Genomic DNA, 27,025 nt, shown 5'->3' with positions numbered 1-27,025 from the left:
CCAGACCAAAAAAAAAAAAAAAAAGTTTCCCCGCTACGCGATCCGTCCATTGTTCGTCCTCCACAAACTCCCGTCAATTGCGACCGGAGGAGCCCTCACTAATAAGCTTAGGATATCTCAGGGTTTCTTTGCTAGCGCGACTTCCGTTTGATGCGCACCCCCGGCCGCTCTGGCTTGTCTTCCACTCAACCATGTTCAGCTCCATCTCCAGAATCCTCGCTGGACAGTCGCCTCCCAAAAGCTCGTACCCAGGACCCGCGAGACCCGATTACGAAAACACAACCGACAGAATCTTCCCTTCTACTGCGCCCGCCGAGTATCCCGATGGGATCGAGGATCATCACTTGACGGATATGGCTGCGCAACACTGGGGCCAAGACTCCATCATGGGCTCACCAATCGCCCCGGACGTCGACGAAGGTCCCGACGAGATGCCTGATGGCATCACCGACTACGTCGACCCCTTTGCTTCCATGCAGCCTTTCTCCACCCAGCCCTTGTCCGACGAAGAGGATGCAGCTCCGGCCCAGCTATCGAGCGAGTACGACGACGAGAGGAAGAAGAAGAAGAAAAAGAAAGGAAAACAGGGAACGGATGTGGACGAGAACAAGACCCACAGCAAGAAAGCGAAAAACAAGACGAGGTCCGCCGACTTTGAACAGTCTGGGCAGGCCCTTCCGACTCCCACCACGAGCAACGAAGAGAATGCTTCCGCCAGTCAGAAGAAGAAAAAGCGTAAGCGTGAACCGATGAACTCAACCGAGTCGAGCGAAGCACACGATTCCACCCGAAAGAAGAAGAGGAAGAACCGCACCGACTTGCATGACATCGAGGACGTCGCCGTGGAACACTTGCCCGAGGGTACTGTATCTGATTCACCTATCACCTCCATCAGAGATGACGCTGAAGACGCAAGCCCTGCCCACAAGCGCAATCCTGCTCTGGATTCAATCTTGAAATCCGACCCCCAGCGATCGTACCTTGGCGGAGTCTCAAAACAACTTTTCGACCAACCTTCCGACACTCCTGCTATCGATGCAAAGGACGACGAGATCCCCGTTTCCCTGTCGTCCCCGAGCGTCGCTGCACAGAGAAGGAGGAGCATGTCACGGGGCTCCCAGATTTCTGTCCTGAGGCAGAGCTTGGCTCGAGAGGTCGCATCCCAGCCTGATCGAATTTCAGAAGCGGCCGAATCTGCAGATGAGGCAATGGATGAGAATGAAGGGAGCGCATTGGACCCTGAGGAGTCGTCAGACGCACTGCCGCATTCAGCGTCTGCCAGCCAACAGGATCACGACGAAACCGACGGACAAGGCATTGGAAGCGACGAGGACGCCGACATGCCCGACGTTCCGAACGGAGCCGTTGCCGACAACCTACCGCCGTCCTCTCAGCCGCCTAGGAAAGATGTTTCAAACTCGATTGTCGATGACGAGCTGGCCGTTGAAGAGCCACAACTACCCATCAGAACTTTTCGTGATGCCTTGAACAACTCGGCTAAGAAGCAAGCCGCCCACGCCAAAAAGGCTATCTCTGAGCGTGAAAAGCCTGTAGCCACACCCAGAGCTACTCGTCGTCGGAATGTCGAGGATGACGCATACAACTCTGACACCGGTAACGTTCCAAGTTCGGCCCAAAAATCGGCTCGCTCCACGGCATCCAAAAGACAACGATCGAAGCCAGACTTCTTTGAGCATGCGCCCACGAGCCGAATCACTGGTGACAACCAGGAGGCTGAGGCGAATCTGGACATCGAAGATGCGCAAAACGCCAATAAAAACCTAGCCGCTCTCTCCGAGCTTCCTTCTGCTGAGGCAACGGAACCTCAAAAGAAACAGAAGAAGAGTCGAAAGCCGGCAACAGCTCGCGCATCGACCGCAGCCCACCTTGCTACGCTCAAGACGAAGGCTACCAAGAGGACTGCATCCCAGAAAGCAGCAACCCCTCGCCAAGGCTCAGAACAGTTCCTCACGGGACAGTTCTCTGTCGACGAGATGCGAATGCTCTCGGAAGCTGTCGAAAAATATCGCGACGAACACGGATTGTCACAAAAGGAGATGAACGATCGTATCCAAATGAAGAACCGCAAAAAAGCTGAGAAGTCAAACGGGACTAAGAGTCTCGAGTTTGACAGTCAACAGTTCCAGGACATGTGGGCCGCTATCTGTGCCGGTGTTCCCAATAGGCGTCGTCAAAAGATCATCGACGTCGCTCGTCAAGAATTTCACAATTTCAAGGCACGCGGAGGAGGCTGGACGACACAGGAAGACGCCAGACTGGAGGAGCTTCACACTAAGCACGAGGGCTCCTGGGTCAAAATTGCTGATGAAATGAACCGCCATCCCAACGACGTTCGAGACCGCTATCGCAACTATGTCATCTGCGGCGGCATTGAGACTCGCATGAAATGGACCGAAGAAGAGGAACGAGAGTTGGTCGAGCATGTCGTTGCCTCGCTGAGACGGATTGACAGGTCGCCTGGAAACAGTCAGAAGTCGCCATTGACTTTCCTCAACTGGCAGAGCATCAGCGAGCTAATGGGCCATCGGCGCAGCCGCCTGCAATGCGCTAAGAAATTCAAGACGCTCAACGTGGAACTGAGCCCTACAGAAGTTCTGCGGTGCTCACGACCCTCATCGACGGTTACCTGGACACTGGAGAAGGCTCGTAAGCAGATTCGTGAGATGCCACCCGAAGACAAGTACGAAATGGTCAACGCCATCCTTGCCGGAGCCGCCCGCAGCGACCGAGACATCAGGTGGGCGAAGCTCGTCGACTTGCAGTTCCGCCAAAAATGGCATAAGCCGACTCTCAAGTTACTGTGGCATCGTCTGAAGCAGCAGGTTCCCGACTACGAGGAGAAGACGGTCAGAGACTGCAGCCGCTGGCTACTGGAAGATGCCGAAGCAAACGGCCTACGAGGCGTCAAATTCCTCGATGGTGGACACGCAGATGGCGACTCGGAAGATGAATTGATGGTTGTCAATCCTCCTAAGAAGCAACAGGGCCCTAGTCGACGAAGCAAGAAACGCAAGGACCGCAGCGAGGAAATGGTGGTTGATTCCGACAGCGCGGAGGATGACGAAACCCGACTGGCGAACACCGATTCTCCTTCCGCACAACAGCAACCATCTTCGGCGGCATCGCATCGATCCACCCCGCGCCTGGCGTATGCCCCAGAGAGTTCCCCCCGCGCGACTCCTCGGAATCTGCGTCCCGCAACAACCCGAAACCGAACTAGACTGGCACCTAGTGAGTCGGAAGGAGTGAAGCCCAGCCCGGCTAAGAAGCGGGTCAGGCTCTCTGGGAGCAGGTCAGCGCGGCAGCATTCATTGGAGGAAGAGGGCGCTCCGTCAGAACCCATGACCTCTCAGTATGCGGTCAAGGACATACCCGATAGGCTCAAGGAGAAGAAAGAAGCAACCAGGCGACGGATATCGTCGGGCAGCCGACTTCGCTCTACGGCGTCACTTCAGCCTGAGTCTGTTCAAAATAGCGATATGGATGAAGACATGCCGCCGATTCACGTACCACCGTCGACGCAGCCGCCAAACCGCCAGAGCTATATTTTCAATGTCCCACCAGGTACCTGGGCCAGAAAGACAGGAAACAATATCCTGCCTGGCTTACCCGTTGAAGAGGGAGCAGAGAAGTCAATGTCGGACCTGGAAGCTTCCAGTGGTGAGACGCCTGAGGTGGAGAATAACACACCCGTTGACATGGCAGCGCCTGTGGCGGTCACCAAACCACACGAGAAGAAGGACAGACGCATGAAGATGCGAGTGGCCAAGTCCCCAACTTAGAAGGTTGTCAAGGCACAGCGGCACAGTCGGGTGTTGAAGCTTGTGAAGATACTAAAGTAAAATGGCGAGGGGGGCGATACCATGATTGACTTTGGCTTGGAATGATACAACAGCGGACCAGAGATGGCCAGACGGATCTTTTTTTCTTCAGTCGGCATCAAGCGGACGCCACGGAAGAGAGGTCGGCCGGTTTTCTGGGGCATGTGGTCCCGCAAGGCGGGGTGGGAGTATGGCATGCCGTCATGGCCTCTTTTCTTTTGTATCAATACTTGGGCTGTGAGTCCTCAATGGCCTGACAGGCAGTGAAGCCGTTGTTGTGTAGGAGTTAGGCCACATGAATAATAACCTTGCTGAAGAATTGTTCCTTCTGATCTCTCAGTTGCGTGCTATGTGGTGTGAAGATGCACGTCATCGGCACATGACTCGCCGGTGACCAGGAAGACCACTGTACGGAAACGAGGAGGAAAATTTCTACCCAATGTCGTCATAAGCTGTTGGAAATGAATCAGCAATCGGCCATTACGAGAAATCGTAGTTATCTCCGACGCCGTGAGGTTGTCCTGACTGTTGCCGCCATCGCCCCCGGAGGACCGTGACGCCGGGGCATCTCCCGAGACAACGCCGCACGCCTTTCCCCGTCGTCATGAGGATGGGGGGGCATCGTGGTTCCGGAGTTTCTGGTGCGGAGTGGATTGCGAGGAAAATCTCTACACGTTTTTGAGGAAAACGGAGGTCATGTGATTTTGAGAATCCCCAAAGATACGATGGAGCAGGGCAGCATGTTGTGGAAAGAGTTGGACCAACATCATCCGGGGAAGGCGTGGGCGTCTAGCATCCGAGTTTGAAGAATTTTTTTGGCGTAGACCCGGCGGCCGAGGAAGCCAAAAGGACAAGACGTCATATAATGGATGCATGAACAATTGTGTTACAATTGGCTTCTCAGTCGGAGCAGACCGAGCGAGATATCGAGTCCGTCGCGTCATTCGCGGCAAGACGTCGGGACGCGAGCGAAGAGATAATAGTGGGATCATCCACTCAAGTACTAGATCTGGAAAGGCCGCATTTTGGTACTGTGTGATTATGATAGCAGCATATCTGTACTTGGCAACTATGAGGGACCCTTTGGCCTTTTCTTTCTTTTTCTTTCTTTTCTGCCTCCATGGTCTGTTGAGGGCGAGGCGGTCATAGTGTTCGTCAACGGGCGAAGAACAAGCGCCCAGTGGGAAGACTCTAAGGCAACGAGGATTTGATTTGTCTCTCGAGGCAGTCGACATAAGGAAGCGTTGCGCGCAGAGAACAATGAGAGAAGGCGGAAACCTTCCGATCAGCCCACATCGGAGCATCCCAAAGCGGGCCGAAAAGGGGGTGGACGGCGGACCTTAGGCGGCGTGGCCGTGGCCGCACTTCGGGCCCTTAAGAGATGGGACCCGGTTTTGACGTGCTGTGTGGGCCGGCGGACGACGGATATCCATATTCAGGGCGCACGGCCCAGACAAGGCGAGAATTTGCGCGCGATGGGGAAGTCGGGATTCGCATGTTGCTAATGTTTCCCGCTGGCCGGTTTGTGGTTTATGAAGGCTCAGTTGTGCAATGACTAGGTAGGTGATGGTTTCCCCTCGTGGAGGCCGTTTGCTTGGGGGTCAAGTCACGCATACACACACACACACACACACACACACACACACACACCCTGCGGTCAGTGCCTCAAATCGCATCGACTGATGCAGAGCTTGTTTTGGGGTAATGGCTGTGTGGGCTCTTGATCAAAGCCCAATGCACCACAGCAAAGTTGACAGCTTGACGAGCGGCGATTGGCATGAATCAACCATCGTTGCCCTCATCTCCAAGTTTCTCTGTTTCCATCTCCAGCGCGTACGCTCTCGAAGACGGGCTCTCAAATCTCGTCTCTCCCTCCTTTGCTTCCCCGTCGGCTCCTCTCTATTCCCACTTCTCATCCAACTCTGTCGTCAAGAAGGCCATTTCGTATTATGTTCTCGGCTTGTCGGCCCTTTTTCACGGCGCCATGAGATGAAAAAGACACCCCCTTTCCCCCCTCCAGAGTTTCCACCTCTCATAAGCGTAGGCTGTTTCGGTTGGTTGCCAGCAAATTCGGTCGCAGTTTCTACTGCTTGGGAATATCAGGCGACGGGTCTTGGTGGCCGAGACTCGGTCTTTTTCTGGACTCGCACCGTTGAGAACGGACCGACGAGGGGAGGGCCCGGTGATGCGGTCGCGGGTCCTCTGAGAGGTAGGTGGAGGTTAACAATGTACCTACATTGGCAAATTGGGTCGGTTGGCACGCCGGCGATTGTTGTGGTGTGAGACTTGAGGCTTGAGGTTCAGGGTTTCTGGAATTCGAACCATATTCGCGCCCGTGGCGATCCCCTACTGCTCCGAATGTCGTCCAGCCTACCTTCGCCTCTCCAGCCTCACATGCTGTCCCAATTGTAAGGGACCAGGTAAGTGTTCGAAGGGGACGGGGTCAAGCCACACCTCTCTCTAGGTGGTTAGCTGGCCGCGGCGGCATCTGAGTGCCGGGCCGAACAGGCGACTAGGGCGGCAGGGGTCATCGCAGGACAGGGGTGGTGATAACAAGCGCCGATAGATGCTAGATGGAAAACAGATGAGTAACTGCGAAGTGGGGGGGAGGGAGGGTCAGTGACAGTCTATGTATGGATACAGGGGCAAGGAACGCTCTGCATTCGGACCTTGTGTGGGCTTGACATGCCACGTTTTGCAGAGGTGTAGCAGCTGCTGAAAATTGCTGACTGACCGGTTTGCGGCGGAGGGGTTTGTCGTGATGATGGCACGATTAAAGTGGTAGATTCCGCAGCAGGGAGAAAGAAGGCAGACGCTGTGGCCCGGTAACAATCGTAGCAGACAAACGCCAGACACCAGACACTGAGCATTAGCCGTCACCGCATCGGCTATCAGCCATCAGACAGCGGGTGATGGTGGTGGTGGTGGCACAAACCCACGATATTCCCATGAGCAGGCCGTTCCATGTCACAGATGCCCGCCCGTGCAGTGGAGATCTGAGGCGGCAACACGGTACTTGGGATCCACTCTTTTCTCTTTTCCTATTCTTTCTTCCTTTGCGTCTTTCCTGCTCTTCGCTCTGTCAGGGTTGCCCTTTTTCATTACTGTCTCCCGTGGTCGGGATCTTTCCGCTCGCTCACGGCGCAGTGTGCACGCTACGTCGTCATTTGCTTGACTGTTTCTCGTCTGATTTACGAGCGGCCCATCGATCTTTTCTAGAAGAAACGCATGGCCGCTGCGGTCGGCAGGGAAGCTGACTCTTGTTCACTCTCGACAAACCTGCATTGCAGCCGCTCTGTTGCTTTTTTGCTAGGTCGACATGTAAGTTAGCAGCAAAGCAGGCTCCACGTCGGAGCGAGGTGAAATGGAACCTGGGTCCCAAACCCTGACGTCAATCGGAGGCTTCGGGATCCCCACCCACGACCAGACCTGACGGCGGCGGGCGGATCATCTTGTGCTTTCTGCTCTTCTGCTCGCACTATTCGTAGTTTGTCCATACTCTGTAGTGTAAGTGATCCGCAATAGGCAAAATTCTCGTCAGGGATCCGTTCGGCGAGTTCCAGCTATCAAAGTATTGCCGCGACCCCTGATCTCTCTTTTCTTTCTCTCTTTCCCATAGTCGCTCTCGATCTATCCATCTCACTCACCCTTGTCCCTTTCTCATTACCCACTCGTGAGCCTCAACTCTACTGCAGGCCGACTGACTCCTCTTAGCGGCCGAGCATTGGACCGAGAAAACGTGATGCGCCTTGGGCTTCCGACGTCAATCAGCTAGCTCATGGGGGGGTCCCTGACACGCCGTATTCAGAACACTCACACACTCATTCCCACTGTCTCCTTCACTCTTTTCTTTGAGTTCCGACACTCACACCCGTGTGTCCGTCCCTGCTACATCACTGCCCCGCCCGGGAGGTACTCGGTGTAATGTACCGTGGACGATGCTCGACGTACGGCCCGGAAAAGCTACCGGCCATGCCGCCGCCAACATCCCCCTCACCCATGTCGTTGTCGCCGTTGCCGTCGTCAATGAAGTCTCCTAGTCTGACGACACGCCCCCCTTCCTAACAAGTCACTATCACCGTCAGTCAGTCAGCCGCGCACGGCGTCTTTCCACAGACTGGCCAGATCCCTCTCTCACCCGCCATTCCGCCCACAGTCCCCCATGCGCACACGTACGTTGCCGCCCGCACTTTTCCTGCTTCTCCCACGGGCCCCCGACTTTGTCCGCTTGATGCATGTTGTGGGTGATGGTGGGGGGTTTCGACGTCTGCGGTCAACGGCCGGCTGTTGCCCAGTTTTCCCCCTTCTTGCCCGGTTGGAGACGTGATCATGAGGCATGAAAAAAAGCACCTTTCCATCTGTCAGGTGTGGGAACACACGCGGAGGCGAACGGGGATGTACGGGGGAACGAACGAGGGAGGGGAAGAAACCGGTCATTCCTTCCACTTCTGCTTCCACTTCCAACCCACGCGTAAACGACGTACCAAGCAAAGACCGACCGGGGCTGATTGACGTCCTCTTTCCTACCTCGTGCCTTCTGTGCCTTGAATACAAAAAGAAATCTCGTCTCCTTCCCTTTCCGCCTGCCCTCTCACTCCTTGTTTCCTTCCCCATCCGCTTATATCGCGTCTAATCAGAGTTTTTAAACTCGCCGTCTCCTTCCTTCCCTTCCATCTCACATCTGGCTGCTTCTGTCAACCTTTTCCGAGCCTCTTCGCCAACCAACAACAGCTATCCATATCATCCCATCCCTTCGACTTCCACAGTCAAAGTAGACTTACCCATTCGTCCGTTACGCATCCTCTCCTGGATTGCCTTGGGATACATCACCGCCTCTCTTATACCCGCCAGACCCCCTGACGCGCATCGTCAATCACTGCCCAAGATGCAGTTCCCCAAGCTCGGTGGCAAGGGCGTTGAACACAAGGACAGGACCGACGCCGATGCGCCCACGGATTCCAACTCGGTTGACCTCGTGGCTGAGCAGAAGGTCACTTTTGCCGCTTGCTTCCTCGGTCTTGTTGCCAGTATCGGTGGTTTCATGTTCGGATATGTCAGGTATGTCTTGGTCGCTCCCTGCCCGAGACACCAATGTCTCGCTTCATCGTCTACCCCTAAAGAGACGTGCGTTCGCTAACCTTCCCGATCCCCGCAACAGCGGTCAGATCTCCGGTTTCTTCCTGATGGAAGACTTCATGGAGCGCTTTGGCGAGCCCCAAAACGGAACTTACGTCTTCAGCGCCGCTCGCCAGGGTACTATCGTCGGCCTCCTCTGCATCGGCTGCCTCGTCGGCGCCCTGACCGCTGGCAAGCTTGCCGACACTCTCGGCCGTCGCCTGACCATTTCGCTTTTCGCCTTCTTCTCCTGCATCGGCATCGTCATCGAGATCTCATCCACCAACAAGTGGTACCAGTTCGCCATCGGCCGCCTCGTCAACGGCGTCGGTATCGGTGCCCTCTCCGTCGTCGTTCCCATGTACCAGTCCGAGTCGACCCCGGCCATCATCCGTGGTGTTATTGTCTCGACGTACCAGCTCTTCATCACCCTTGGCATCTGGCTCGCCGAGATCGTGAACTTCGCCACCCACAACAAGGTTGGCTCTGCCTCGTGGCGCATTCCCAATGGCCTCGGTTTCGCCTGGGCCCTCATCCTCGGTGCCGGTATTCTCCTCCTCCCCGAGTCCCCCCGTTATGCCTTCCGCCAAGGTCGCGAGGATGAGGCTCGTCGCAACATCGCCAAGCTTGCCGGTGTTGAGCCCAACGCCATGTCCGTCAACGCCCAGATCGACGACATCCGCGCCAAGGTTGCGGAGGAGAGCGCCGGTGCCGACACCAGCATCTGGGAGATTTTCACCGGCCCTCGCATGCTCTACCGCACCATTCTCGGAGTCGTTCTCCAGGCCGGCCAGCAGCTCACCGGCGCCAACTTCTTCTTCTACTTTGGTACTACTGTATTCTCTGCCACCGGCCTCAGCGACAGCTACGTCACCCAGCTCATTCTCGGCTCCGTCAACGTTGCATGCACTTTCGGTGGCTTGGTTGTTGTCAAGAAGTCGGGCCGTCGCATGGCTCTCATTGTCGGTGCCCTGTGGATGATGATGTGTTTCTTCGTTTACGCCTTTGTCGGCCACTTTGCCCTCGACCAGAACGACCCCCAGAACACCCCCACCGCAGGAACTGTTCTCGTTGCTTTTTCGTGCTTGTTTATTGCAGGCTTTGCCACGACTTGGGGTCCTCTCGTCTGGGCTGTTGTTGCTGAGCTCTACCCTGCCCGCTACCGCGCTCCCGCCATGGCTCTTGCCACCGCCTCCAACTGGCTCTGGAACTTGTACGTGACTCTTTTTTATCGTTGTTGAACTACGAGCTAACAATCTCCCAGCCTCATGTCCTTCTTCACTCGCTACATCACCGATGCTATCGACTATCTCTACGGTCTCGTTTTCGCCGGGTGTTGTGCCGCCCTCGCTGTCATTGTCTTCTTCTTCGTAATTGAGTCCAAGGACCGCACCCTCGAAGAGATTGACACCATGTATGTCCAGCGCGTCAACCCCATCACCTCGGCAAAGTGGCGCGGCGAGGTCCGCAAGACTCATCACAACGAGTCCTCCAGCGAGGCGGAGAAGGCCGAGGCCACCGTTTAAGCTATCTGTCACTTGGATAACAACTCGGAGCTTTGCATCGTCCATCAGACAATCATATTCAGCGTACACATTCCGTATGCACCATTGGTTCTCCAAGCCAAGTCTTGTGTAACATACAACCTTCATTGCGACGGCGTTGGGTGGCATTTTGTATTCTTAGAAAAGAATTGTTCATGAGGAATGAGACTTATTTAATTGTTCATTGATTGAGCATCCCCACACTTTTTGATTGATCGACTGGTCTGAGTGATATGTGACGCTCTCATCGTGAATACAACAAGTAACTCACTGTGCGTGTCCATTGTAACGGCGTCCATGAAGCAGAAGTATGAAGTTGAGGTTTGGGGTGTCATACGGATCAGCAAGTCGAACACCTCGAGACCTTGGCGCAAATGCAACATGGAGTCCAAGCTATGCCGCTTTACCTCAGTGTCACTCAACAATGACGTTGAAGTTTGACTAGGCGAAAACAAAGAGCTCTCATGAATATGCCACTAGTCCCTGCAAAACTAGGATGCCTTCAAGATACTGTCTCTGTTTTTGCAGAGTTGTATCTGCCTTTGATGTCTACTCTCTACTTCCAAAACCAGGAATAGGGCTGCCTGTCACTAACCTATGTCGATGATCTCTGTGTCACGACATGTCAAGTCAAACCTACAAATTTCACCTGTCCACTAAGGCGTCGACAACTATATTAGGTTCCACTGACAGGGCGACCGCGAACTGCCCCAGTTGACTCGCAACGAGCTCTGTCCTCATTGGTGGGTCTTCAGTTACTTAGCGTTGAAGTAACGGCATCTCGGTTTGAAATGAGACGAGGTGCATGAACTGAGCAGCGTCGATGCTACCGGACAAATGGAACGAGTTTTTCTTGCTCGGGTGATCATTACCAGCAGCACCATAATCTGAGGGGTATGTAAAGAAGGTTATAGGTAGGCTACAGCCGGTGCGATCGTCTATGAGTTCGTTCCTTATGAGCATAGGTTTTCAAAGAATTTGTCAACTTTAAGAGCTCAACAAAATTAACCAATTCTTTCAAAGAAATAATGAGGTCTATTTTGGTGCTGGCTATGAGCTCTCTCCTCCAGCTCGGAGCTGCTGTTTCGTCTGGAGTCTACAGCGGGGAATCCCATGAATTCTCACGAGGCATCACAAAGCGGTACGGGCACCCAGGCGATCGTTGCTCTCAGGACGGCCGGGCTTCGTGGCGGACAAGCGGGCGATTCAGTTTATGAACTATGAATCTGACGTGTTGCATAGGTTCGATACGGCGCAAGTCACTTATTTCCCTGCAGCCAACTCGACGGGAACTGGGGTTCTCGTATGTCCCGGCGGTGGATACGCCCGCGTGTCCATTGTGAAGGAGGGATATACCCCAGCGGCGTTCTTGAACAACCTGGGCATCGACGCTTGGGTTCTCGACTACACCACGGCCTCAAACGCAACGGCACCCATCTACCCAAAACCCCAGAGTGAGGCCCTTGAGGCCCTGGACTACATCCGCGAGCAGAACCGCACGACCAAGCTCGGCATCTGGGGCTTCTCGGCAGGCGGCCATCTCGCGGCGGTGACGCTTACCGACCCGGCGGCTCGTCTCGACTTTGGCATCCTCGCCTACCCGGTCATCACACTCGAGGGGAGCTACACGCACGTAGGCTCGCGCAACAACCTCATCGGCGCCAACTCAACCGCCGAGGCGCGGCATGAGCTGTCGGCGCAGAACCTCGTCTCCGCGACCACGCCTCCCACTTTCTTGTTCCACACGTTCAATGACGGCAGCGTCCCCGTGCAGAATACGCTCCTCTTCGCCGAGGCCATGGCGGCCCACAAGCGGCCGACCCAGGTGTTGATTCTCCCGGACGGATCGCACGGGCTGGGTTTGGCTCTTGACGATCCCAAGCGAAGCTGGACGCCTGAGCTGGCGCGGTTCCTGCGGTATTCCATCTAGAGGGGCGGCATAACTAGTCAGTTTAACAAGGGTCGTTTATAAGATTTAATCTCAGACCGTATAATGACGCCATTGGCTCAACAACAGTGAGTGTGCTAGGTGTTGGTTGTACACTAACACAGTGATGTAATGAAGGGCGCACACGGCAGATAAGATGAGTTGAAAGCGCTCGCTGGGGGCTGATTAAAAAAGAGAATGCAACAGAGTCGGACAACGGTGAGAGTAGAAAAGACTGTGTTGACTGGAATATAAGTTATGGCAGCAAACTTGCTACAAGATAATATGAGTTTGACCACCACCAAGTTCGCGGTGTCCGGTCTCTAGATCTCTAACTACATCCCGAGGTGTTCCATCCGTAAGGCTTGGCTATAAACTCCATCGTCAAGACTCAAGAGAGCTTGGCTTCGTCAATGTTCCTCAAGAAGATGGTGTACCACTTGACGAGGTTGATGTGCCCCTTGACGCTCGTCTTCTCGTCGACGGTGTGGATGCCCGCCCACTCGTCGCTCTCGGGGTCGAACCCGGGCAGGAAGCGGAAAATGTGCTTCGTCAGGTCCCAGTAGTAGCGTGTGTCTGTGTTGCCCGTCATGAGACCGGGGGAGACGACGAGGCCCTCGCCGTAGAGCGCGCGCGTGGTGCCCGACAGGATGCCGTAGGGGGTGACGCCGTCGACCTCGGTCGGCGTAACGGGCGCGGGCTCCAGCACTCTATCGTTGTCCTTGAGCGTGATGCTCGAAGGCGTCTCGGCGGCGCCGTCGGCCTCGAACGCGTGCAGGGTGAGGTTGTACTTCTCGGCGACGGGGCGCACGATCTCGGCGATCTTCTCCTTGACGCTCGTCGACCGGTCGCCGACATTGACACGGTGGTTGACGACGACGCGGACGCGCTCGGGGAGCGCGTTGATCTTGACGCCGCCCTCGATGATGTCCGTGGCCACCGAGGTCGTGAAGAGGTACTTGATCTGGGGGCCGGCCTTGGCGGCTTCCCGGGCCAGGCGGTCCGTCTGCTTCTTGCACACCTGCTGGCGGTCGGCGGCGGGGAGCAGGTCGCGCAGGTTGTCCGGGAATTCGGGGGCGTAAGCGGCACCGCACTGCAGCTTCTCGAGGTACGGGTTGCCGGGGATCAGCTCGGGCTCGTAGGGGTTCGCCTCGATGCGCGTGACGAGCTCGGACAGGATGCCGATGCCCGTGTGCGGGGGCGGGATAGAGCTGTGGCCGCCGGGGGTGCGGACGACGATCTCGACGTCAATGTAGCCCTTCTCCGCCGTGCCGGGAATGGCAAAGTCCTTACCCCATTGAGTGTCGAAGCCGGACCCTTCGTCGATGAGAATGGCGGCGCCGTCCTTGCCGTAGCGGTCCAGCAGGACAGGGGCGAGGTGGCCGGCGCCACGCTGGCCCGAGACCTCCTCGTCGAAGCCGAAGGACAGCACGACGGTGCGCTTCGGGGCGAAGCCGGCGGCGATGAGCAGCTCGACGGACTCGAGGATGCCGATGAGGGAGTTCTTGCAGTCCATGGCGCCGCGGCCCCAAACATAGGTGCCGTCGTAGGCGCCGCTGAAGGGCGGGTGCGTCCAGCTGTCGATGGTGGTGGGCGCGACGGGCACGGTGTCCTGGTGGGCCATGAACACGGTGGGCTTCAGGTCGGCGTCGGACCCTTGCCAGGTGTAGAGGAGGCCGTGGGTGTTGACGCGCTCGAGCTTGAGGGTGTCGTGGACCTTGGGGAAGGTCTTTGCGAGGTAGGCGGAGAAGGCGAAGAGCTTGTCCCAGCGGTCGTCGACGCCGACGGCGCCGTAGTTGTCGAAGGACTCGGTGGGGACCTGGACGGCGCCGGACAGGCGGGCGATGGTCTCATTGCGGAACTTGGGGGTGTCGAGGTACGCGTCCAGCTCGGAGAGGCCGGTCGAGTTCTGGGTCGGGAAGAGCGGGTCGACCTGACGACAGCCAGCGGCAGCGCCCGAAGGGCCGTGACCGTGGTGGCCGTAGCCGTGACCGCCGAAGGAGGACGGGGCGTGGAGGTAAGTCAGGAAGAGGGCGGCCGGGAGGAGGGACCACCACGCGGTCCGGCGGGCGCTGGCACGGGGCGGGGCGGCAGAGGCGTGCTCCGGCGCCGGGTGGGTGAAGGGGAGTTTCTCAGACATGGTGCGTGCCAATGGGATGCTGCGATTGGGGGTTGCAATGGGAGGATTCAAAAGAGTTGGTTGCCGACCTCTATGTGAGGGTGTCACTTGGACCGATGGCAATGAAGGGTGAGAGAAGGTTTGGATAGGAAGAGAGGAGAAGAGCGAGGATGGGGGGGGGGGGGGGGGGGGGGATGAGGATGGAGAGGCGAGATGAGAAAGTTGAGGAGAGGTTTAAGCGATGATGTGCTACGCTACGTGTATGACAAATGAGGAGCGAGCGGGCGAGGGAGCACAACTGAGCGAGGACGACTGAGTGACGGCGCGAGTGAGTGAAGGCAAGAGTGAGTTGAGTAGGTAGGTAGGGTAGTTAGGTACTCTGTACCCAAAGTCCGGTATGAGTGAGCTCATGCCGCTATCGCTCGGGCGGAGGGGCGATTTGCAGCGGCAAACTCCACTGTGATTGTTGCACAGCTTCCGAATCGGGGCCTTATCGGCACCGCGGCTTTTGCATCATCGCCCGGTGGGTTTCTGGCTCGGTGCGATGGTGTCACATCAACCGGGATTATGCTCCTTGAGACCGTTGCTCGGCTATCGATACAGCTGCATTGGGGGGAGAGGGGAGCTTTGGCTCGGCTGTTTGGCTGATTGCAGGATAGCTTCGAATGGGGGTGTTTCCGCCCGCTTCGGGATTAGAGAGACGGGCCAGCAGATGGGATGATAGAGGTGATTAAAGAACGGAGATACGACAAACGATAACCGTCTATCTATCTAACGCGTGCAGACGGAATTGAAGATACCCGACAATGGCTCGGTCCGCTTGCTTGAACGCCAGAAATGCTCTCATGTATGGGAATGTCAGAAATCAGAGTCAAGAGACCACACGCACATATAAGCGCTTTCATTCTCGCGCCCACCAACTCAGCAGTCGGTCAGTCAGTCAGTCAGTCAGTCACCCTCCCTATCTACTTCCTCTTCTTCGCGCCGTCCAATCGCGTCCGCACGCCTCGCAACAGCGCCCACGCGACGAGCCGGTAGACGACGACGCACCCCGCCAGAGCCGCCATGTTCACGTTCGGATCCACGTTGAACTTGTACAGGTTCAGCACATCCTCGCCCGTCTCGACGGGGCACCGCCCGTCCGGCAGCCTCTGCGCGTCGGTGCACGTAAACGTCACCGACTCGAGGCTGTACGGCGCCAGCGCCCGCGTCGCGTACCTGATCGGCGACAGGTAGTTGAAGATCTTGAACAGCTGCGGCATGTCGATGGACAGGATACCGGCCATCGTGTTGGCCACCGACATGATGACCGACGTGAGGTTGACGGCGAAGCCCGTGTGGTTGAAGAGCGTGTTGAACATGATGCCCACCGACTCACCGCACGAAACCACTCCGAAGCACGAGAAAACGCACACGAAGTACATGGGCGCCGTCCGCGGGAACCCCACCGCCAGGTTCGCCAGCACCCCGAAGACGAGGCAGCTGATGATCTCGAACGGCAGCTCAAGCACCGAGTACGCCGCCAGGAACGCCTCGACGCTGTACACGCCGTCGTCGTCCTCGCGGTAGAAGACGTCACGCTCCGCCGGGTACACGGCCACGTTCTGCAGCATGCCTACGAAGTAAAAAGCCCCGACCTCTTGCACGAAGCCCATGCGGTTCTGCACAGAGTAGAAGTCGTTCTTGAGCGGCGAGAAGAACAGCGCGAGGACAGCGCCGAGGCCCACCACCTGCATGATGCGCGCGAGGAGCAACGGCGGCTGCCGACGGAAGTTTATAAGGCCGCGGTGGAGGAGGAGCGGGAACGCCGTGACGAAGGACGCGCGCTTGCGGACGAGGGCGCCCAGCTCGGCTGGCGTCGCGAGGTTCGCCTTATTGAAGGACTTGCGTGGGCCTGCCACGACGCCGGGACGCTCGCTCGACATTCTCGCGATTGCGTCCTGGGCTGCTGGCGGCGGCGCCCCTGCTATGGTCTCGGTCTGTCGGATGCTCGCTTCCTCCTCTTCGATACCGGACAGCCGACCAGTGCCAGTCTTTTCGTCTGTGGTCTCGTGCGGCGCTGTCTCGATCTCTCTCTGCCACGCTTCCACCAGCTTCCTGACCTTCTCGCGGCTCTCGGCCTCCCTCGTCTCGTGCTGCAGGTCGATCGTGATGAGGTCGAGCGCGAAGTCGGCCGGGTTGCTGTGCGTGGGACATTCGAATCCCTGCCGCTGGAAGTAGGCCAGCATGGCCCCGGCCGGCCCGGCGTAGGCGGGGGAGCCGCCTCGGGCGAGAAGCAGCACGTTGCCGAAGTGCTTGAATAGATCGGAGCGCGCTTGGTGGATTGTCAGGATGAGCGTGCGGCCCTCGTTGGCGAGACCCTGCAGCACCTCCATGATGGAATTCGCCGTAAACGCGTCGAGGCCGCTGGTCGGCTCATCGAGCAGCAGGACGCGCGGGTCGCTGAGGAGCTGCACGGCGATGGTGACTCGTCGCTTCTCGCCTCCCGAGATGCCCTTGACAAGTTCGTTCCCGACCAGGTTGTCTGCGCAGTCCTTGAGGCCCATCTTCAACAGAACCTCTTCGGCCCGTCCGTGCTTCTCATCTTTGCTCATGTGGGACGGCAGCCGCAGTCCGGCCGAGAACCTAAGTGTCTCGCGCACAGTGAGCGACGGCAGAAGTGCGTCGTCATCTTGACAAACGTACGAGCACATGGATCGGACGACCGAGTTCGACGGCAAGGCGCCGTTGAAGGTGAGCTTCCCGAACGGGAGGTATCGCGTGCTGATGCTGTTGTGGAGTCGCAGAGCCATGGCGTTGAGGAGCGACGTCTTGCCGCTTCCGGACGGCCCCATGATGATGTTCAGCTTGCCCGCATGGAATGTTGTGTTGACGGGGTTGAGGATCGTCTTGGTCGGCATCTTCTTTCCCGAGGGCGCCCGCTTGTCCAGTGACAGTGCAAAGTCATCCAGTCCCACGTCGATAGTGCGCACCTCGGAGATGGACCGCGCCTTCATCTTCTCCTTTCCGGCCGATAGATCCGTGTCCGAGTTCCTCGCCCGCGCAATTGTCATCTCCTGCTTGATGTATTGAAGCCCGACGGCCGACAATGCGCAGAAGAAGACGACAAAGGCCACCAAGACGACAATGGGCCTCCAGATCCAGTTGTCCGGGAAGCCGAGGGAATTCATCACGAAGCGGCCGGTATACTGTACGCACTCCGGGTTCGATATACCGCCTTCGAGCGGGCAGTCATAGAAGCTTCCTTCAAACTCGTTGCCGCAGTAGGCACCAAAGGAGTAGAACTGAAATGTGTTAGAATTGGAGGGGTGTTCCAGGCGTCGTCGGGTCACATTCGCTCGTGATACTCACCGAATATGTGATCCACTTCAGCCAGCGCACGTAGATTGGGATAGAATTCGCCTGGATGAACATGCCGCAAGCCATGCTCTGCAGAGTGAAGACCATGTTCGCAATGAGACTCGCACCTGGAAAGTTCCTCGATGCCGCAACGCAGGTTATCGCGCAGGTGACGGAGATGTAGTGGGTGATCAGCGTGATGGCGAAGAAAATAAAGAACTGGCTGGCGTCCGCTTCGAAGCCGCCCATGAAGTAAAAGATGACGGAGAACAGAAATGGGACGGGTAGGTCTTCGGTGAACAGGCGGGCCAGGCGACGGGAGAGGAGAAACGGGACTGCGTCAACGCAGGATTCGCTGTGCTCGCGATCAAAGGTCGGGATGTCGACGGTAAGCCGGTAGACCTCAAACATGAGCGTCAGATATCCCTGGAGACCCGTGGCGGTGTAGAGGGCGCCCTGCCGGGACCGAATGCCAGAGAGGTCTTTCGGCAAGTCGTAAAAGATGTATCCCGTCACGACAGACATGAGGATAGCCTCGACAATGGACGCTAACATGCCCATCGGGTCACGGTACGTGACTTTGAACGTCCTGTCAGTCAGGACTCGGATCTGTCGGCCGTATGTGGCGTGCTTGTTGGTCTCGGATTTTGCGCCTCGCCCCCGTCTTGACAAGGTCTGGACGGCCTTCTCTGACGGTTCAAACCTCTTGCCACTTTCGTGAACCCACGCAGTCTTGAGTTGGTTGACCCGCGCCGCTGTCTCTTCCTCAAGCTCGGGCGTGCGGTTGTCGATGGCGGCGACGTCGATGAGGAACTCGGCCGGGTTGACGAACGGCGGCAACCTGAAGCCCATGGCCTCGAACCACGGCACACAGTCGCTGGCCGGGCCCGAGTACACGGGGCTTCCCTTGGTGAGAATGATGAGGTTGTCAAAGAGATCCCAAATCTCCGACCGCGGCTGGTGTATGGTCGTGATGACCGTCCTGCCCTTGGTCGCCAGCCTCTTCAGCGTGCGTACAAGCTGGAAGGCACTCGTCGCGTCCAGGCCGGTTGTCGGTTCGTCAAGAAACAGAACCGACGGATTCGCCAGCAGCTGAACGCCGATGCTGACCCTCCTCTTCTCGCCGCCGGAGCACCCTCGGTGCTGACTGTTCCCTATCCTTGTGTTGGCGCATTCCTTTAGTCCCAGTTCGAGAATGACCTCCTCGACAATACGCATTCGTTCCTCCGCTGTCGTGGGCGGCGGCAACCTCAGGTCGGCAGAATACCGCAGCGTTTCTCGCACAGTCAGAGTGGGGAGGAGAATGTCCTGCTGCATGACGTAGGCATGCCGCGCATTGTGAACGCCCTCGTTGCCGTTGAAGGTGATGGAGCCGCCCTGGGCCAGACGGGCGCTGATCATGCGTTCCGACATGGTGTTCAGCAGTGTCGTCTTCCCGGACCCGCTGCCGCCAATGATGGCTGTTAGTGTTCCGGGCCGCAAGGAAGCGTCGACATGGTGCAAGAGAGTCTTGGAGCTCGATTTTGGGTTAAATTTGGCCTTTGCCAACTCCGGATAGGTTGCAGGGTCGAGCCATGAGGGCGAGGTGTCAACAGTGACGGCCAAGTTGCGGATCTGGACGTCAACGGACTCGACATCATCAAGCGAGATGTGGCCGGCGCCAGACAGCGAGAAGCGGCCCGGACCGATATGATCGGCTGGCGTAATCGGATCCATTGAGGTATCGACGGAGCTGGGGCGGTCGATCTTCTCCACGTCGAGGACAACAGGTTGGCCGTGAGGCGTGCTTTTTGGCGGTTTGAAGCCGGCGCAGTCGTGGTCAGGCCGTACCATGACGAGCAGAGGCGACGGTGCAGCAGAGACGCTGGCTGGTGTGCTGGTCACTCTTTTTGTCTCTCTTACGGCCGCAAGGCGTGCATGCTGTTCGTCACTAAGATGCTGACAGTCGGGACGAGATACTGAGGTTTACAGACGGCTTTGCATAGGATATCAGAGTGACAATGTGTTATTGGCGATGCGCCGAAAAGTTCGAGAATATCACCGGTGGAAGATGACGAGGAATTCCCGCCTAGAAGTGGGTGGCGGCGGCGTGGCACCACGAGCGGGAATCCGGCGCGGATCCTCCAGCCGTGTCTGTCTCACGCGGTCGCTGAATGAGACAGCAGGCGATCAAGTATGTGCCGTTGATACGGGAATCGCGATGAGTGACGCCTGTGCAAGATGCCTTGTTCGACTAGACGAGAGCCAGCAAAGACGTGGTGGCGTAGGACAGACGACGATGGCACCGAGACAATACTTAAACGGCTGATGATGGCGGGTGTATGAACGGGGAGTCCAGATGCACCTCTCGGATTGTCATACAGGAGGAAATACCACGAGAACATGGCTCGAGCAGTCGGGAGCGACAGCGATAATCAAATAGAAAAGGAAGATGACAAGCGCCTGCGCCGGCGCCTGTGCTGGTTGACTCCCCATGCCGGCCGCTTGCTCTGTTGTGGATCGGTTGGCTTTGTTGGCCGATGGATGCATCCTCATGGTGCCGAGGACCCCCTCCACTAGGCCCCTTTTGCCCCATCAAATGCCCTCCGTTCGCTATGCTCCAACTTCGAGGGTTGCGCTGCTTGGCCGCGCTGGGTGGGTTCATTTGTGGTTGTGGTGATTTGGGACATCGGGCAGCTCAGTGACGGTTATGGCGAGGCAAGCCCGTGATCAGATGCAGTTAGCTGCACCTATCCCCTGCACAGTCATGATCTGCTCCCCATGCAAGTTCACAGATCCCTGCGCCCGGGTCCGCTCATCAAACCGAGTTGATTGCAGCATGCAACATGATGGCAGCGGAAGGCCAACAACATTTGCGCCAGTCTAGTCGGTCTGGAGGCTTCGCAACCTGTGGCTGTAGAAGGGGTGGAAAACAAGACAATGCTCAGGGAGCGTATTTGCGGCAATCTCGACAAGTTTGGCAAACTGCCACGAGAAGCCAAGCGTGGCTCGAATGGACTCGTCGCTTCGACTGGTGCTTCTGGTGCGCCGCCATGTGGGCGGGGATCAAAGATGACAGGAGTCAAGGACAGTTTGGGGGGAGCACAGCTGTTTAGTCAGACCGTCCAGCGACGGATGAGGTTAGGCGTAGTCCGTTATATTCGAATGTGACAGGCCACTGGGGGCGGCCATTGAAAGATATGAAGAAATCCCAAGCTGACGGGACCGGGGGTGGGGTTGGGTAGACAGACAGACGGCCATTCCGGGCTCACTCATCGAGAGCTGCCGTCCAGAATGATCGGAACCTGCTTCTCTTCTCTCATTGGCGCGGTCGGGTCGCCGATGTTTCGAAGCACACGCACTGGCGGTCGCGCCCCGGCCAAGCGATCGGCTGGATGTCGTCGAAAACCCTACACCAACTGCACCAGCCAGCCGTCAGCTCTCGTCTGCCCGCCCAGCCCATCCGAATTCAAAGACGGGGGAGGAGAAGAACTGTGACAAATCTCGAACCATGTCCATGTCGAAGTGGGTGCAAAGATTACGAGACGGGTTGTCATGACATGGTTGTCCGTATGAATAGAGAGAGCATGTTCATCGGACATTCTCGGTCATGAAGAGGGGAGAATACCTAGGTAGTATTCAGCTGTTTTCGCTTATGGCAGCTCGCTTAGAGGCTTTCAGTACGTACCCACAGACGCAGAAGGAAGACCTCGCTTGTTTCGTATCATTCGGTTAGCGGCCTCGCCTAGAAGTTTTGGCTCGCTTAGGCGGAAGAAGTGGGACATCACCGCGGCAGCAAAGGGGGTCCCGTATCCCGTGTTCCGAGGGACGCAGGACCATCTCCGGTTTCTGGACGAAAAGCCGCCACTGAGGTTTGGTCGACAGCAATCTCATCATTTTGACAACATTCTCATGATTTCACGCAATTTTTCATCTAGTCCACGAATATCTTACTTTCTAAAACACAGGAGCCGCAACAGGTCCTACGGGGACTCTGCTTGCGTTCGTCCCCGCTTGGTGACAGAGCTTGGGTCCGTACCGAGCCGGGTAGTCCACACGGCTATGCATCGTCGCCCAATTGTCCCACAGCAGGAGGTCCCCCTCCTCTTCCGGCGGGATCAGGATGTACTCAGGCTTCAGAATACGTAGCTGTATATCGAGCAAAATACGCCGAACCTCGACGACGTCGTCGACTACCCTGACTTCGTCGCCCGGGCTCCTCCGGATGAAGAGCTTCCTGGCTGCGTTGGCTTGCACTTGGAAACACTTCCGTCCTGTGGCGGGATTGACCCAAACCATCGGGTACTGTTCCCCTTGTCAGCACCAATTGATATCAGGACACAATGCGCCTTCTCGTGGCTCCATGGACGACTGTCTCTCACTTACTCGTCTGATCTTGGCCTCGTCGGGTCTCAGTCCCTTCACCTCGTCTTCGGTGAGCTCTTTGCCCTGGCTGACAATCCCGAGACCCGTCGGGAAAAACTTGCACTTCCGGTTCCACTCGTACGGGAACGCGGCATACTCTACCCAGCTGTTGTCGGCCATCTGCCGTTCGTCCTCCGTCATGAGCTCCTCGTAGAGCTGAGAGCAGCAAAAGAACGGCGTGAGCCCCGGAGCGGACTTCATGCTCAGTCCAGACCCGTTGTCCCACTGGATCGTGACATCCGGCCCTCGGGGCAGCCGGATCACACGAAACGCTGTGAACAGAGGCGGCTCCCGGTTGTACAGCGGCGCATCAAAATGCCAGCCCTGGAACCGAGTGTGCCCGCTTTCCAGCTCCTCGGGGCCCAGCGTCGGGTAGTGGTTCTCATACGAGAAGGACTTGTTGAGATTCAAGTCCTTCAACCCATAGTGTTCTTTGCCCTGGTAGCCCTTGCCAATAACGTGGACGTTCTCGACACCGGGAACGCCCGTCACTCCTCTTGCTTTCTTAACGGGACAAAATCAGCAAAATCCGACCAAGTGAAACTGTCGTATCATTTCTCACGTACAAGGATGCCTCCTCCGTCAGGGTGGAAGTCTGCCATAAAGATTTCTGGGCTCTGTGGCCCTGCTTCCGGGTCAAGCCTGGTAACCAGCTCCCATTGCTTCGCAGGCTCGAGGTTTTGCTGTCCTTTGATGATGACAAACTTGTGGTTCCAAACAACATTTTTTAGGCGCTGGAGCTCTTCGTCTACAGTAATCTTGTCAGCAAGAAAACGCTATCCGAGTCAAGGACCAAAAACTCGCCCGAGACATTGTTAATATCCAGGTTCGTGATTTTCGCACCAAACTAGGAAACATCAGCACTTTGTCATCTGATGGGGGAAGTAACCAGATTTTACATCCTCAATTCTTACTTTGACCCTTTTACCCGGTTCGAGCTCCAACGGCTCGATGTTGAAGCTCATGGTGGTGCGGCACGTCTGAGCAATATTCCTACTTTGCTGGGAGAGCTTTTGTGGTGGAATGACGGTCATGGAATGATCAAGCCCCGTTTCTCTCAGCGTAAGCTTGCTGGCTCGGCGGAAAGCTAGGGAACAAGAGGCTGTGTGAGAGTTTCATAAATCGTAACGTACTTTTCCGAGACTTGCTGGATGAACATCGACTCTACAGGTGCTGGATCGGCCTGGACAGCCTCCTGGCTTATCCGTGTCAGCAACCATCGTAAACTCATTTCCGTATTGGAAGCTGCGTGGAAATCACCAAGAAACTCAATGTAAATCACGTAAAGGTACCAATCTTTGGGGGGGGGGGGGGGGGGGTCATTCCGTCGTAGTCTTTACCTTTTGCGGAAGAAGTCTATGATCCTGTCACGAACAAGACGAAGCTCGACATGGTGTGGCACTGCCTTGATTGAGTACCGTTCCGAAGACCCGTGAGAAAGTTTCGAGTTTATTATTACTCTTTGCCTACGATGGAAGCTCATGCCGAGAGTTTGTTTGTACATCGTACCTTCAATCGATCAAGCTTCGATCTGTTACACACCCCTTCCAACGATTAACTCGCTCGCATAGCAGCATATTCCCCCCCTAAAACCTTATATGTGCACTACCGATAGTATAGTTTGGTGTACATACTGCTGATGGTTCCGGTATTCCGTCAGTCTGAGTATCGGGCTCGGCAATACCGGCTCTGGAGCTCCAACTTGCTGACGACTGCAAAGGCTAGAATGAAGAATACAGCCCACTTATGCTGCCATGTGGGAGCCAAACTCAAAAGTTTGACGCAAACCTGCCTCCGAGTCTACCCCTCCCCCCCCAGCTCAAAGGGGATTAAGGCCTGTCCCATGGACAGTGTACTGACTCTGAGTTGTGCCCCAACCGTCCCTTCTTTTTCAATGGTAACTCCCCGCCTGACCAAGTAATCCCCTGGCCCGCTCTCATCTCCGACAAGCACCATCTCGCAAGGTTCCGCGTAAAAACCAAAGCTTGCAGAACATTCGACTACACCATTCAGTCGTTCTGGATGCTTCTTCGAATTTTTGATACCAGGCATGAACCTACGGGCTGAAGTAATCGACATCCAGCCTTGGCTTAGGCGTGCCAGTTAGGCGCCAAATAGTTCAGCTGCATAACTCCCTGGCAACCGATAAAGCTGCCATAGGTAGGGTCCCAAATATTCCGAGATATGGTCTCACAGTGTCTCCATTGTTCACGACTCACATCTCATCAGGCGGCCGGTTTTTCGACCTGACTTCTAAATCTATCCTAAGTGCGGCTGTTTCTTTCTAACCAACACCTTGGCATTTCTGTCCATAACCACAGCAATTCCCCAGTAGCTAGTCTTGGGCCTTTCTCCGGATTTGATTTTGATATCGTAATGAAGCAAAAGGTGTGCAAGAACAATCTTCATCTCCGCCACAGCAAAGAACCGGCCTGGGCAGGAATGAGCCCCGTGACCGAAAGGCAGGTTATCAGGACCTGTGGTAGCTGCCAGATACTTGTTTGGAGAGCCTTCGTTTTCTCGCAATTTGCTGAAGCGAAAGCCGTCGTAGGTGGCTGTGTCAGTATTATGTTGCACTTCCGATGATCTATGAGCGTGGTACATGTCGAAGTAGACGGTAGTGTCTTTGGGTACCACGGACCCATCGTCCAAGGCTAACGGTGACGTCGTGATACGGCCCATGGCAACTACAAAACAACGTTAGCAGTTGGCAAACTGCCTAAAGGGTTCAGAGGAAACATGCCTAGAAATGGCGCGTAGTTCCTGGCAGATTCTCTCAGCAAACTGTCCATCTTCGACATCCTCCTCAGCATCCCCATGTCCCAGCGACCCGTGGGCAATGACGAAGTGACCGAGGTCAGCTCTTCGTGAAGGGCAGTAGCATAATCCGGCGTTGAAGCAATGTCAAAAACGGCGTTCGTCAAAGCCTGGGCCACTGTATCTGACCCAGCAAGAGCCGCACGAAGTTGCGTTCTCGCAAGGTGCCAAGAGTCCTCGGATCGAGCTTGTCCAAGACGTCTGCGAACAAAGTCCATCAGAGAATGGCCTCTAGCTGCCTCCATATCGCTCTCGTGCATCAATGGTTGCAACATGTCAGCCACTCGTTGTCGCCTGGCATTGAACCCAATACGCCGGAAGATGAAGGGGTGAACGATTGGCCGAAGCCACGGATGCCAACCATTGAGTGCGTCAAACGCTCGCCGAAGATCACTGGAGTAGTTGTAGGCAATCTCTTGCCACTCTTCGTTCCTTGATAAATGATTCCCCACGAAAGCGACAGCGTTCATGATGGTGACAATGCGTTTGATAAAGACAAAGGCTGTCACCTCTTTCCACTCTTCGCCGGCGTCAAAATGCAAATTCTTGTCAAACGCGTAAGTCACTTCCTCTTGCATGATAGGAACGAGATCCCGCACATGGCGCGTAAGGTCGACCTGAATGGCGTGAAACAGCTCTGGCATAGGAGTGCCCAGATCGGTGTACTGACCCAGGCCGCGGCGACATACTTCTTTATCTGCGGAAAGCTGCGACTCAGGGGCCGATTTGAGCTTGTTGATCAGTTTGTGTGGCAGTATTACGATGGGAGGCTCAGACGGAAGTGCAAACGCCTTGTCCGGATACTGATGCAGGCAACTGGTAAGTAAAGATATTTCTCTACGACTTCCTCAACAGTTACAAGAAACTCACCAACTGTCGACCCTCACCTAGCGCTGATCGGAAGTCTGTGTCTGTCTTCTTCCCAACGACTGGTAGAGTCAGCCTTTGCCGTGCTTTTTGGTTCCTAATCACCCGGACTACTGCTCCGAGCAGCAAAGCAGGGAACAAGAGACCGCCGAAGGAAAAGAGTTGCTCCCACAGAGAACTACCAGAAATCCCGATGATTGTGTTATTGGCCATGGTTGTAGTAGAGCACAAAGGTGTCAGGATGTATCTCTGATGGTCGAAATGGGCCAGCGACGGTTATGCACACTGAGCGTTACAAAGGATGTTTTGCGTTGGAAGGACGCCAATAGCTTGTTTCAATTTCCGAATGCTTCTGCCAGCCGAAGTATCAGTGGGCGGAGGTTTAATGCAACAGCCAAGTCAGTGAAGATTAAACTCTGTGTAGGTGCTGCCCAAAAAGATAATTACGCTTACATGTAACATCATATCAGGTGCTAATGCGGACCTTGTGGATTAGCTCGGATTCCTCGTAACCAGGGCCTCTTAGTGTGAACGACCACACTTCGTTAAAGTGGCAAGGCACACTTTCTGCAGGCGGGATGAACTCCAGACATGGGTTCCTAGAGATGTACAGCCGGTATCCGAAAAACTGGCTTTCGGGAAACACCCTACATCGTAGAGTTTCCTAGGTTTCGTGTGGAAGGTTCCGTACAGGTACGTGCACTTAGTATAAACTCGTGTCGAAGCTTAACTGCAGTGGAGATGTAGGTCTGTCCGCTAACCTTAATCAGATGCCGGTTCCATGCCGCAAGCCTGACATGTCCGCCTACGGTTTATATGAATGTTTTTATCCAGTCGACTTCAGTGTCGTACAACAATTGAGCACTGTGTTCGTGCGAATGCAACATGAACGAGTCATTTTTAAGTTCTCTGGCCTACAATCACAACACATGGAGTTTAGCATTCAGCCTACAAGTATGGTGAGGTGGCATACACCACATCAAAAAGGATCCCACGTCTGATAGAATGGTCAGGCAGCCTTTGGGATATCATCAGCTTACATCACGGGTAG

General features: G+C 55.9%; 7 protein-coding genes across 7 annotated transcripts; 3 read left to right on the top strand and 4 right to left on the bottom strand.

The window, feature by feature from the left end:
- Positions 1-25: 25 nt before the first annotated feature.
- Positions 26-3,804, top strand: CDEST_10519 (Putative SANT/Myb domain, Homeobox-like domain superfamily protein). The gene has a single exon (XM_062926677.1). The coding sequence runs from the start codon at positions 192-194 to the stop codon at positions 3,801-3,803; it is 3,612 nt and encodes a 1,203-aa protein (XP_062782728.1). The 5' UTR covers positions 26-191; the 3' UTR covers position 3,804.
- A 4,139-nt stretch (positions 3,805-7,943) lies between these two features.
- CDEST_10518 (Putative major facilitator, sugar transporter, major facilitator superfamily) lies at positions 7,944-10,685 on the top strand. Its single transcript, XM_062926676.1, has 3 exons — positions 7,944-8,900; positions 9,001-10,170; positions 10,222-10,685. Exons 1-3 carry the CDS (start codon positions 8,728-8,730, stop codon positions 10,481-10,483), a joined length of 1,605 nt encoding a protein of 534 aa, XP_062782727.1. The 5' UTR covers positions 7,944-8,727; the 3' UTR covers positions 10,484-10,685.
- A 747-nt stretch (positions 10,686-11,432) lies between these two features.
- On the top strand, positions 11,433-12,811 carry CDEST_10517 (Putative peptidase S9, prolyl oligopeptidase, catalytic domain, alpha/Beta hydrolase). Its single transcript, XM_062926675.1, has 2 exons — positions 11,433-11,642; positions 11,744-12,811. Exons 1-2 carry the CDS (start codon positions 11,530-11,532, stop codon positions 12,429-12,431), a joined length of 801 nt encoding a protein of 266 aa, XP_062782726.1. The 5' UTR covers positions 11,433-11,529; the 3' UTR covers positions 12,432-12,811.
- Position 12,812: 1 nt separating this feature from the next.
- Positions 12,813-14,717, bottom strand: CDEST_10516 (Putative peptidase M20, bacterial exopeptidase dimerization domain, peptidase M20A). Its single transcript, XM_062926674.1, has one exon. It carries the CDS (start codon positions 14,566-14,568, stop codon positions 12,820-12,822), a length of 1,749 nt encoding a protein of 582 aa, XP_062782725.1. The 5' UTR covers positions 14,569-14,717; the 3' UTR covers positions 12,813-12,819.
- A 545-nt stretch (positions 14,718-15,262) lies between these two features.
- CDEST_10515 (Putative AAA+ ATPase domain, CDR ABC transporter, ABC-2 type transporter, transmembrane) lies at positions 15,263-20,318 on the bottom strand. Its single transcript, XM_062926673.1, has 2 exons — positions 17,899-20,318; positions 15,263-17,831 (listed from the first exon to the last, which is right to left on the bottom strand). Exons 1-2 carry the CDS (start codon positions 19,717-19,719, stop codon positions 15,513-15,515), a joined length of 4,140 nt encoding a protein of 1,379 aa, XP_062782724.1. The 5' UTR covers positions 19,720-20,318; the 3' UTR covers positions 15,263-15,512.
- Positions 20,319-21,806: 1,488 nt separating this feature from the next.
- On the bottom strand, positions 21,807-23,341 carry CDEST_10514 (Putative TauD/TfdA-like domain, taurine dioxygenase TauD-like superfamily). The gene is made up of 5 exons (XM_062926672.1): positions 23,205-23,341; positions 23,095-23,137; positions 22,857-23,038; positions 22,252-22,794; positions 21,807-22,170 (listed from the first exon to the last, which is right to left on the bottom strand). The coding sequence occupies exons 1-5, from the start codon at positions 23,322-23,324 to the stop codon at positions 21,823-21,825; spliced, it is 1,236 nt and encodes a 411-aa protein (XP_062782723.1). The 5' UTR covers positions 23,325-23,341; the 3' UTR covers positions 21,807-21,822.
- Positions 23,342-24,493: 1,152 nt separating this feature from the next.
- CDEST_10513 (Putative cytochrome P450) lies at positions 24,494-26,285 on the bottom strand. The gene is made up of 3 exons (XM_062926671.1): positions 25,978-26,285; positions 25,034-25,910; positions 24,494-24,977 (listed from the first exon to the last, which is right to left on the bottom strand). Exons 1-3 carry the CDS (start codon positions 26,185-26,187, stop codon positions 24,550-24,552), a joined length of 1,515 nt encoding a protein of 504 aa, XP_062782722.1. The 5' UTR covers positions 26,188-26,285; the 3' UTR covers positions 24,494-24,549.
- Positions 26,286-27,025: the final 740 nt, after the last annotated feature.

Source organism: Colletotrichum destructivum, chromosome 6 (assembly GCF_034447905.1).
Source record: "Colletotrichum destructivum chromosome 6, complete sequence".
Taxonomy (NCBI): domain Eukaryota; kingdom Fungi; phylum Ascomycota; class Sordariomycetes; order Glomerellales; family Glomerellaceae; genus Colletotrichum; species Colletotrichum destructivum.
Note: the sequence above shows the minus strand (reverse complement) of the source record. Positions and strands in the feature narration are given on the sequence as shown.

What these genes read in the sequence shown, in the direction of transcription:
- CDEST_10514 (XM_062926672.1), bottom strand. Translation starts at nt 23,324, where the DNA reads ATGACCGTCATTCCACCACAAAAGCTCTCCCAGCAAAGTAGGAATATT. An exon ending in CTGACGGAGGAGGCATCCTT is followed by an intron (nt 22,795 to 22,856) that starts GTACGTGAGAAA and finishes TGTCCCGTTAAG; the next exon opens with AAAGCAAGAGGAGTGACGGG. An exon ending in ACGAGGCCAAGATCAGACGA is followed by an intron (nt 22,171 to 22,251) that starts GTAAGTGAGAGA and finishes CAAGGGGAACAG; the next exon opens with TACCCGATGGTTTGGGTCAA.
- CDEST_10515 (XM_062926673.1), bottom strand. Translation starts at nt 19,719, where the DNA reads ATGGTACGGCCTGACCACGACTGCGCCGGCTTCAAACCGCCAAAAAGC. An exon ending in TGAAGTGGATCACATATTCG is followed by an intron (nt 17,832 to 17,898) that starts GTGAGTATCACG and finishes AACACATTTCAG; the next exon opens with TTCTACTCCTTTGGTGCCTA.
- CDEST_10513 (XM_062926671.1), bottom strand. Translation starts at nt 26,187, where the DNA reads ATGGCCAATAACACAATCATCGGGATTTCTGGTAGTTCTCTGTGGGAG. An exon ending in TAGGTGAGGGTCGACAGTTG is followed by an intron (nt 25,911 to 25,977) that starts GTGAGTTTCTTG and finishes TGCCTGCATCAG; the next exon opens with TATCCGGACAAGGCGTTTGC. An exon ending in GAACTACGCGCCATTTCTAG is followed by an intron (nt 24,978 to 25,033) that starts GCATGTTTCCTC and finishes GTTGTTTTGTAG; the next exon opens with TTGCCATGGGCCGTATCACG.
- CDEST_10518 (XM_062926676.1), top strand. Translation starts at nt 8,728, where the DNA reads ATGCAGTTCCCCAAGCTCGGTGGCAAGGGCGTTGAACACAAGGACAGG. An exon ending in TTCATGTTCGGATATGTCAG is followed by an intron (nt 8,901 to 9,000) that starts GTATGTCTTGGT and finishes TCCCCGCAACAG; the next exon opens with CGGTCAGATCTCCGGTTTCT. An exon ending in TCCAACTGGCTCTGGAACTT is followed by an intron (nt 10,171 to 10,221) that starts GTACGTGACTCT and finishes ACAATCTCCCAG; the next exon opens with CCTCATGTCCTTCTTCACTC.
- CDEST_10517 (XM_062926675.1), top strand. Translation starts at nt 11,530, where the DNA reads ATGAGGTCTATTTTGGTGCTGGCTATGAGCTCTCTCCTCCAGCTCGGA. An exon ending in TCACGAGGCATCACAAAGCG is followed by an intron (nt 11,643 to 11,743) that starts GTACGGGCACCC and finishes CGTGTTGCATAG; the next exon opens with GTTCGATACGGCGCAAGTCA.
- CDEST_10519 (XM_062926677.1), top strand. Translation starts at nt 192, where the DNA reads ATGTTCAGCTCCATCTCCAGAATCCTCGCTGGACAGTCGCCTCCCAAA.
- CDEST_10516 (XM_062926674.1), bottom strand. Translation starts at nt 14,568, where the DNA reads ATGTCTGAGAAACTCCCCTTCACCCACCCGGCGCCGGAGCACGCCTCT.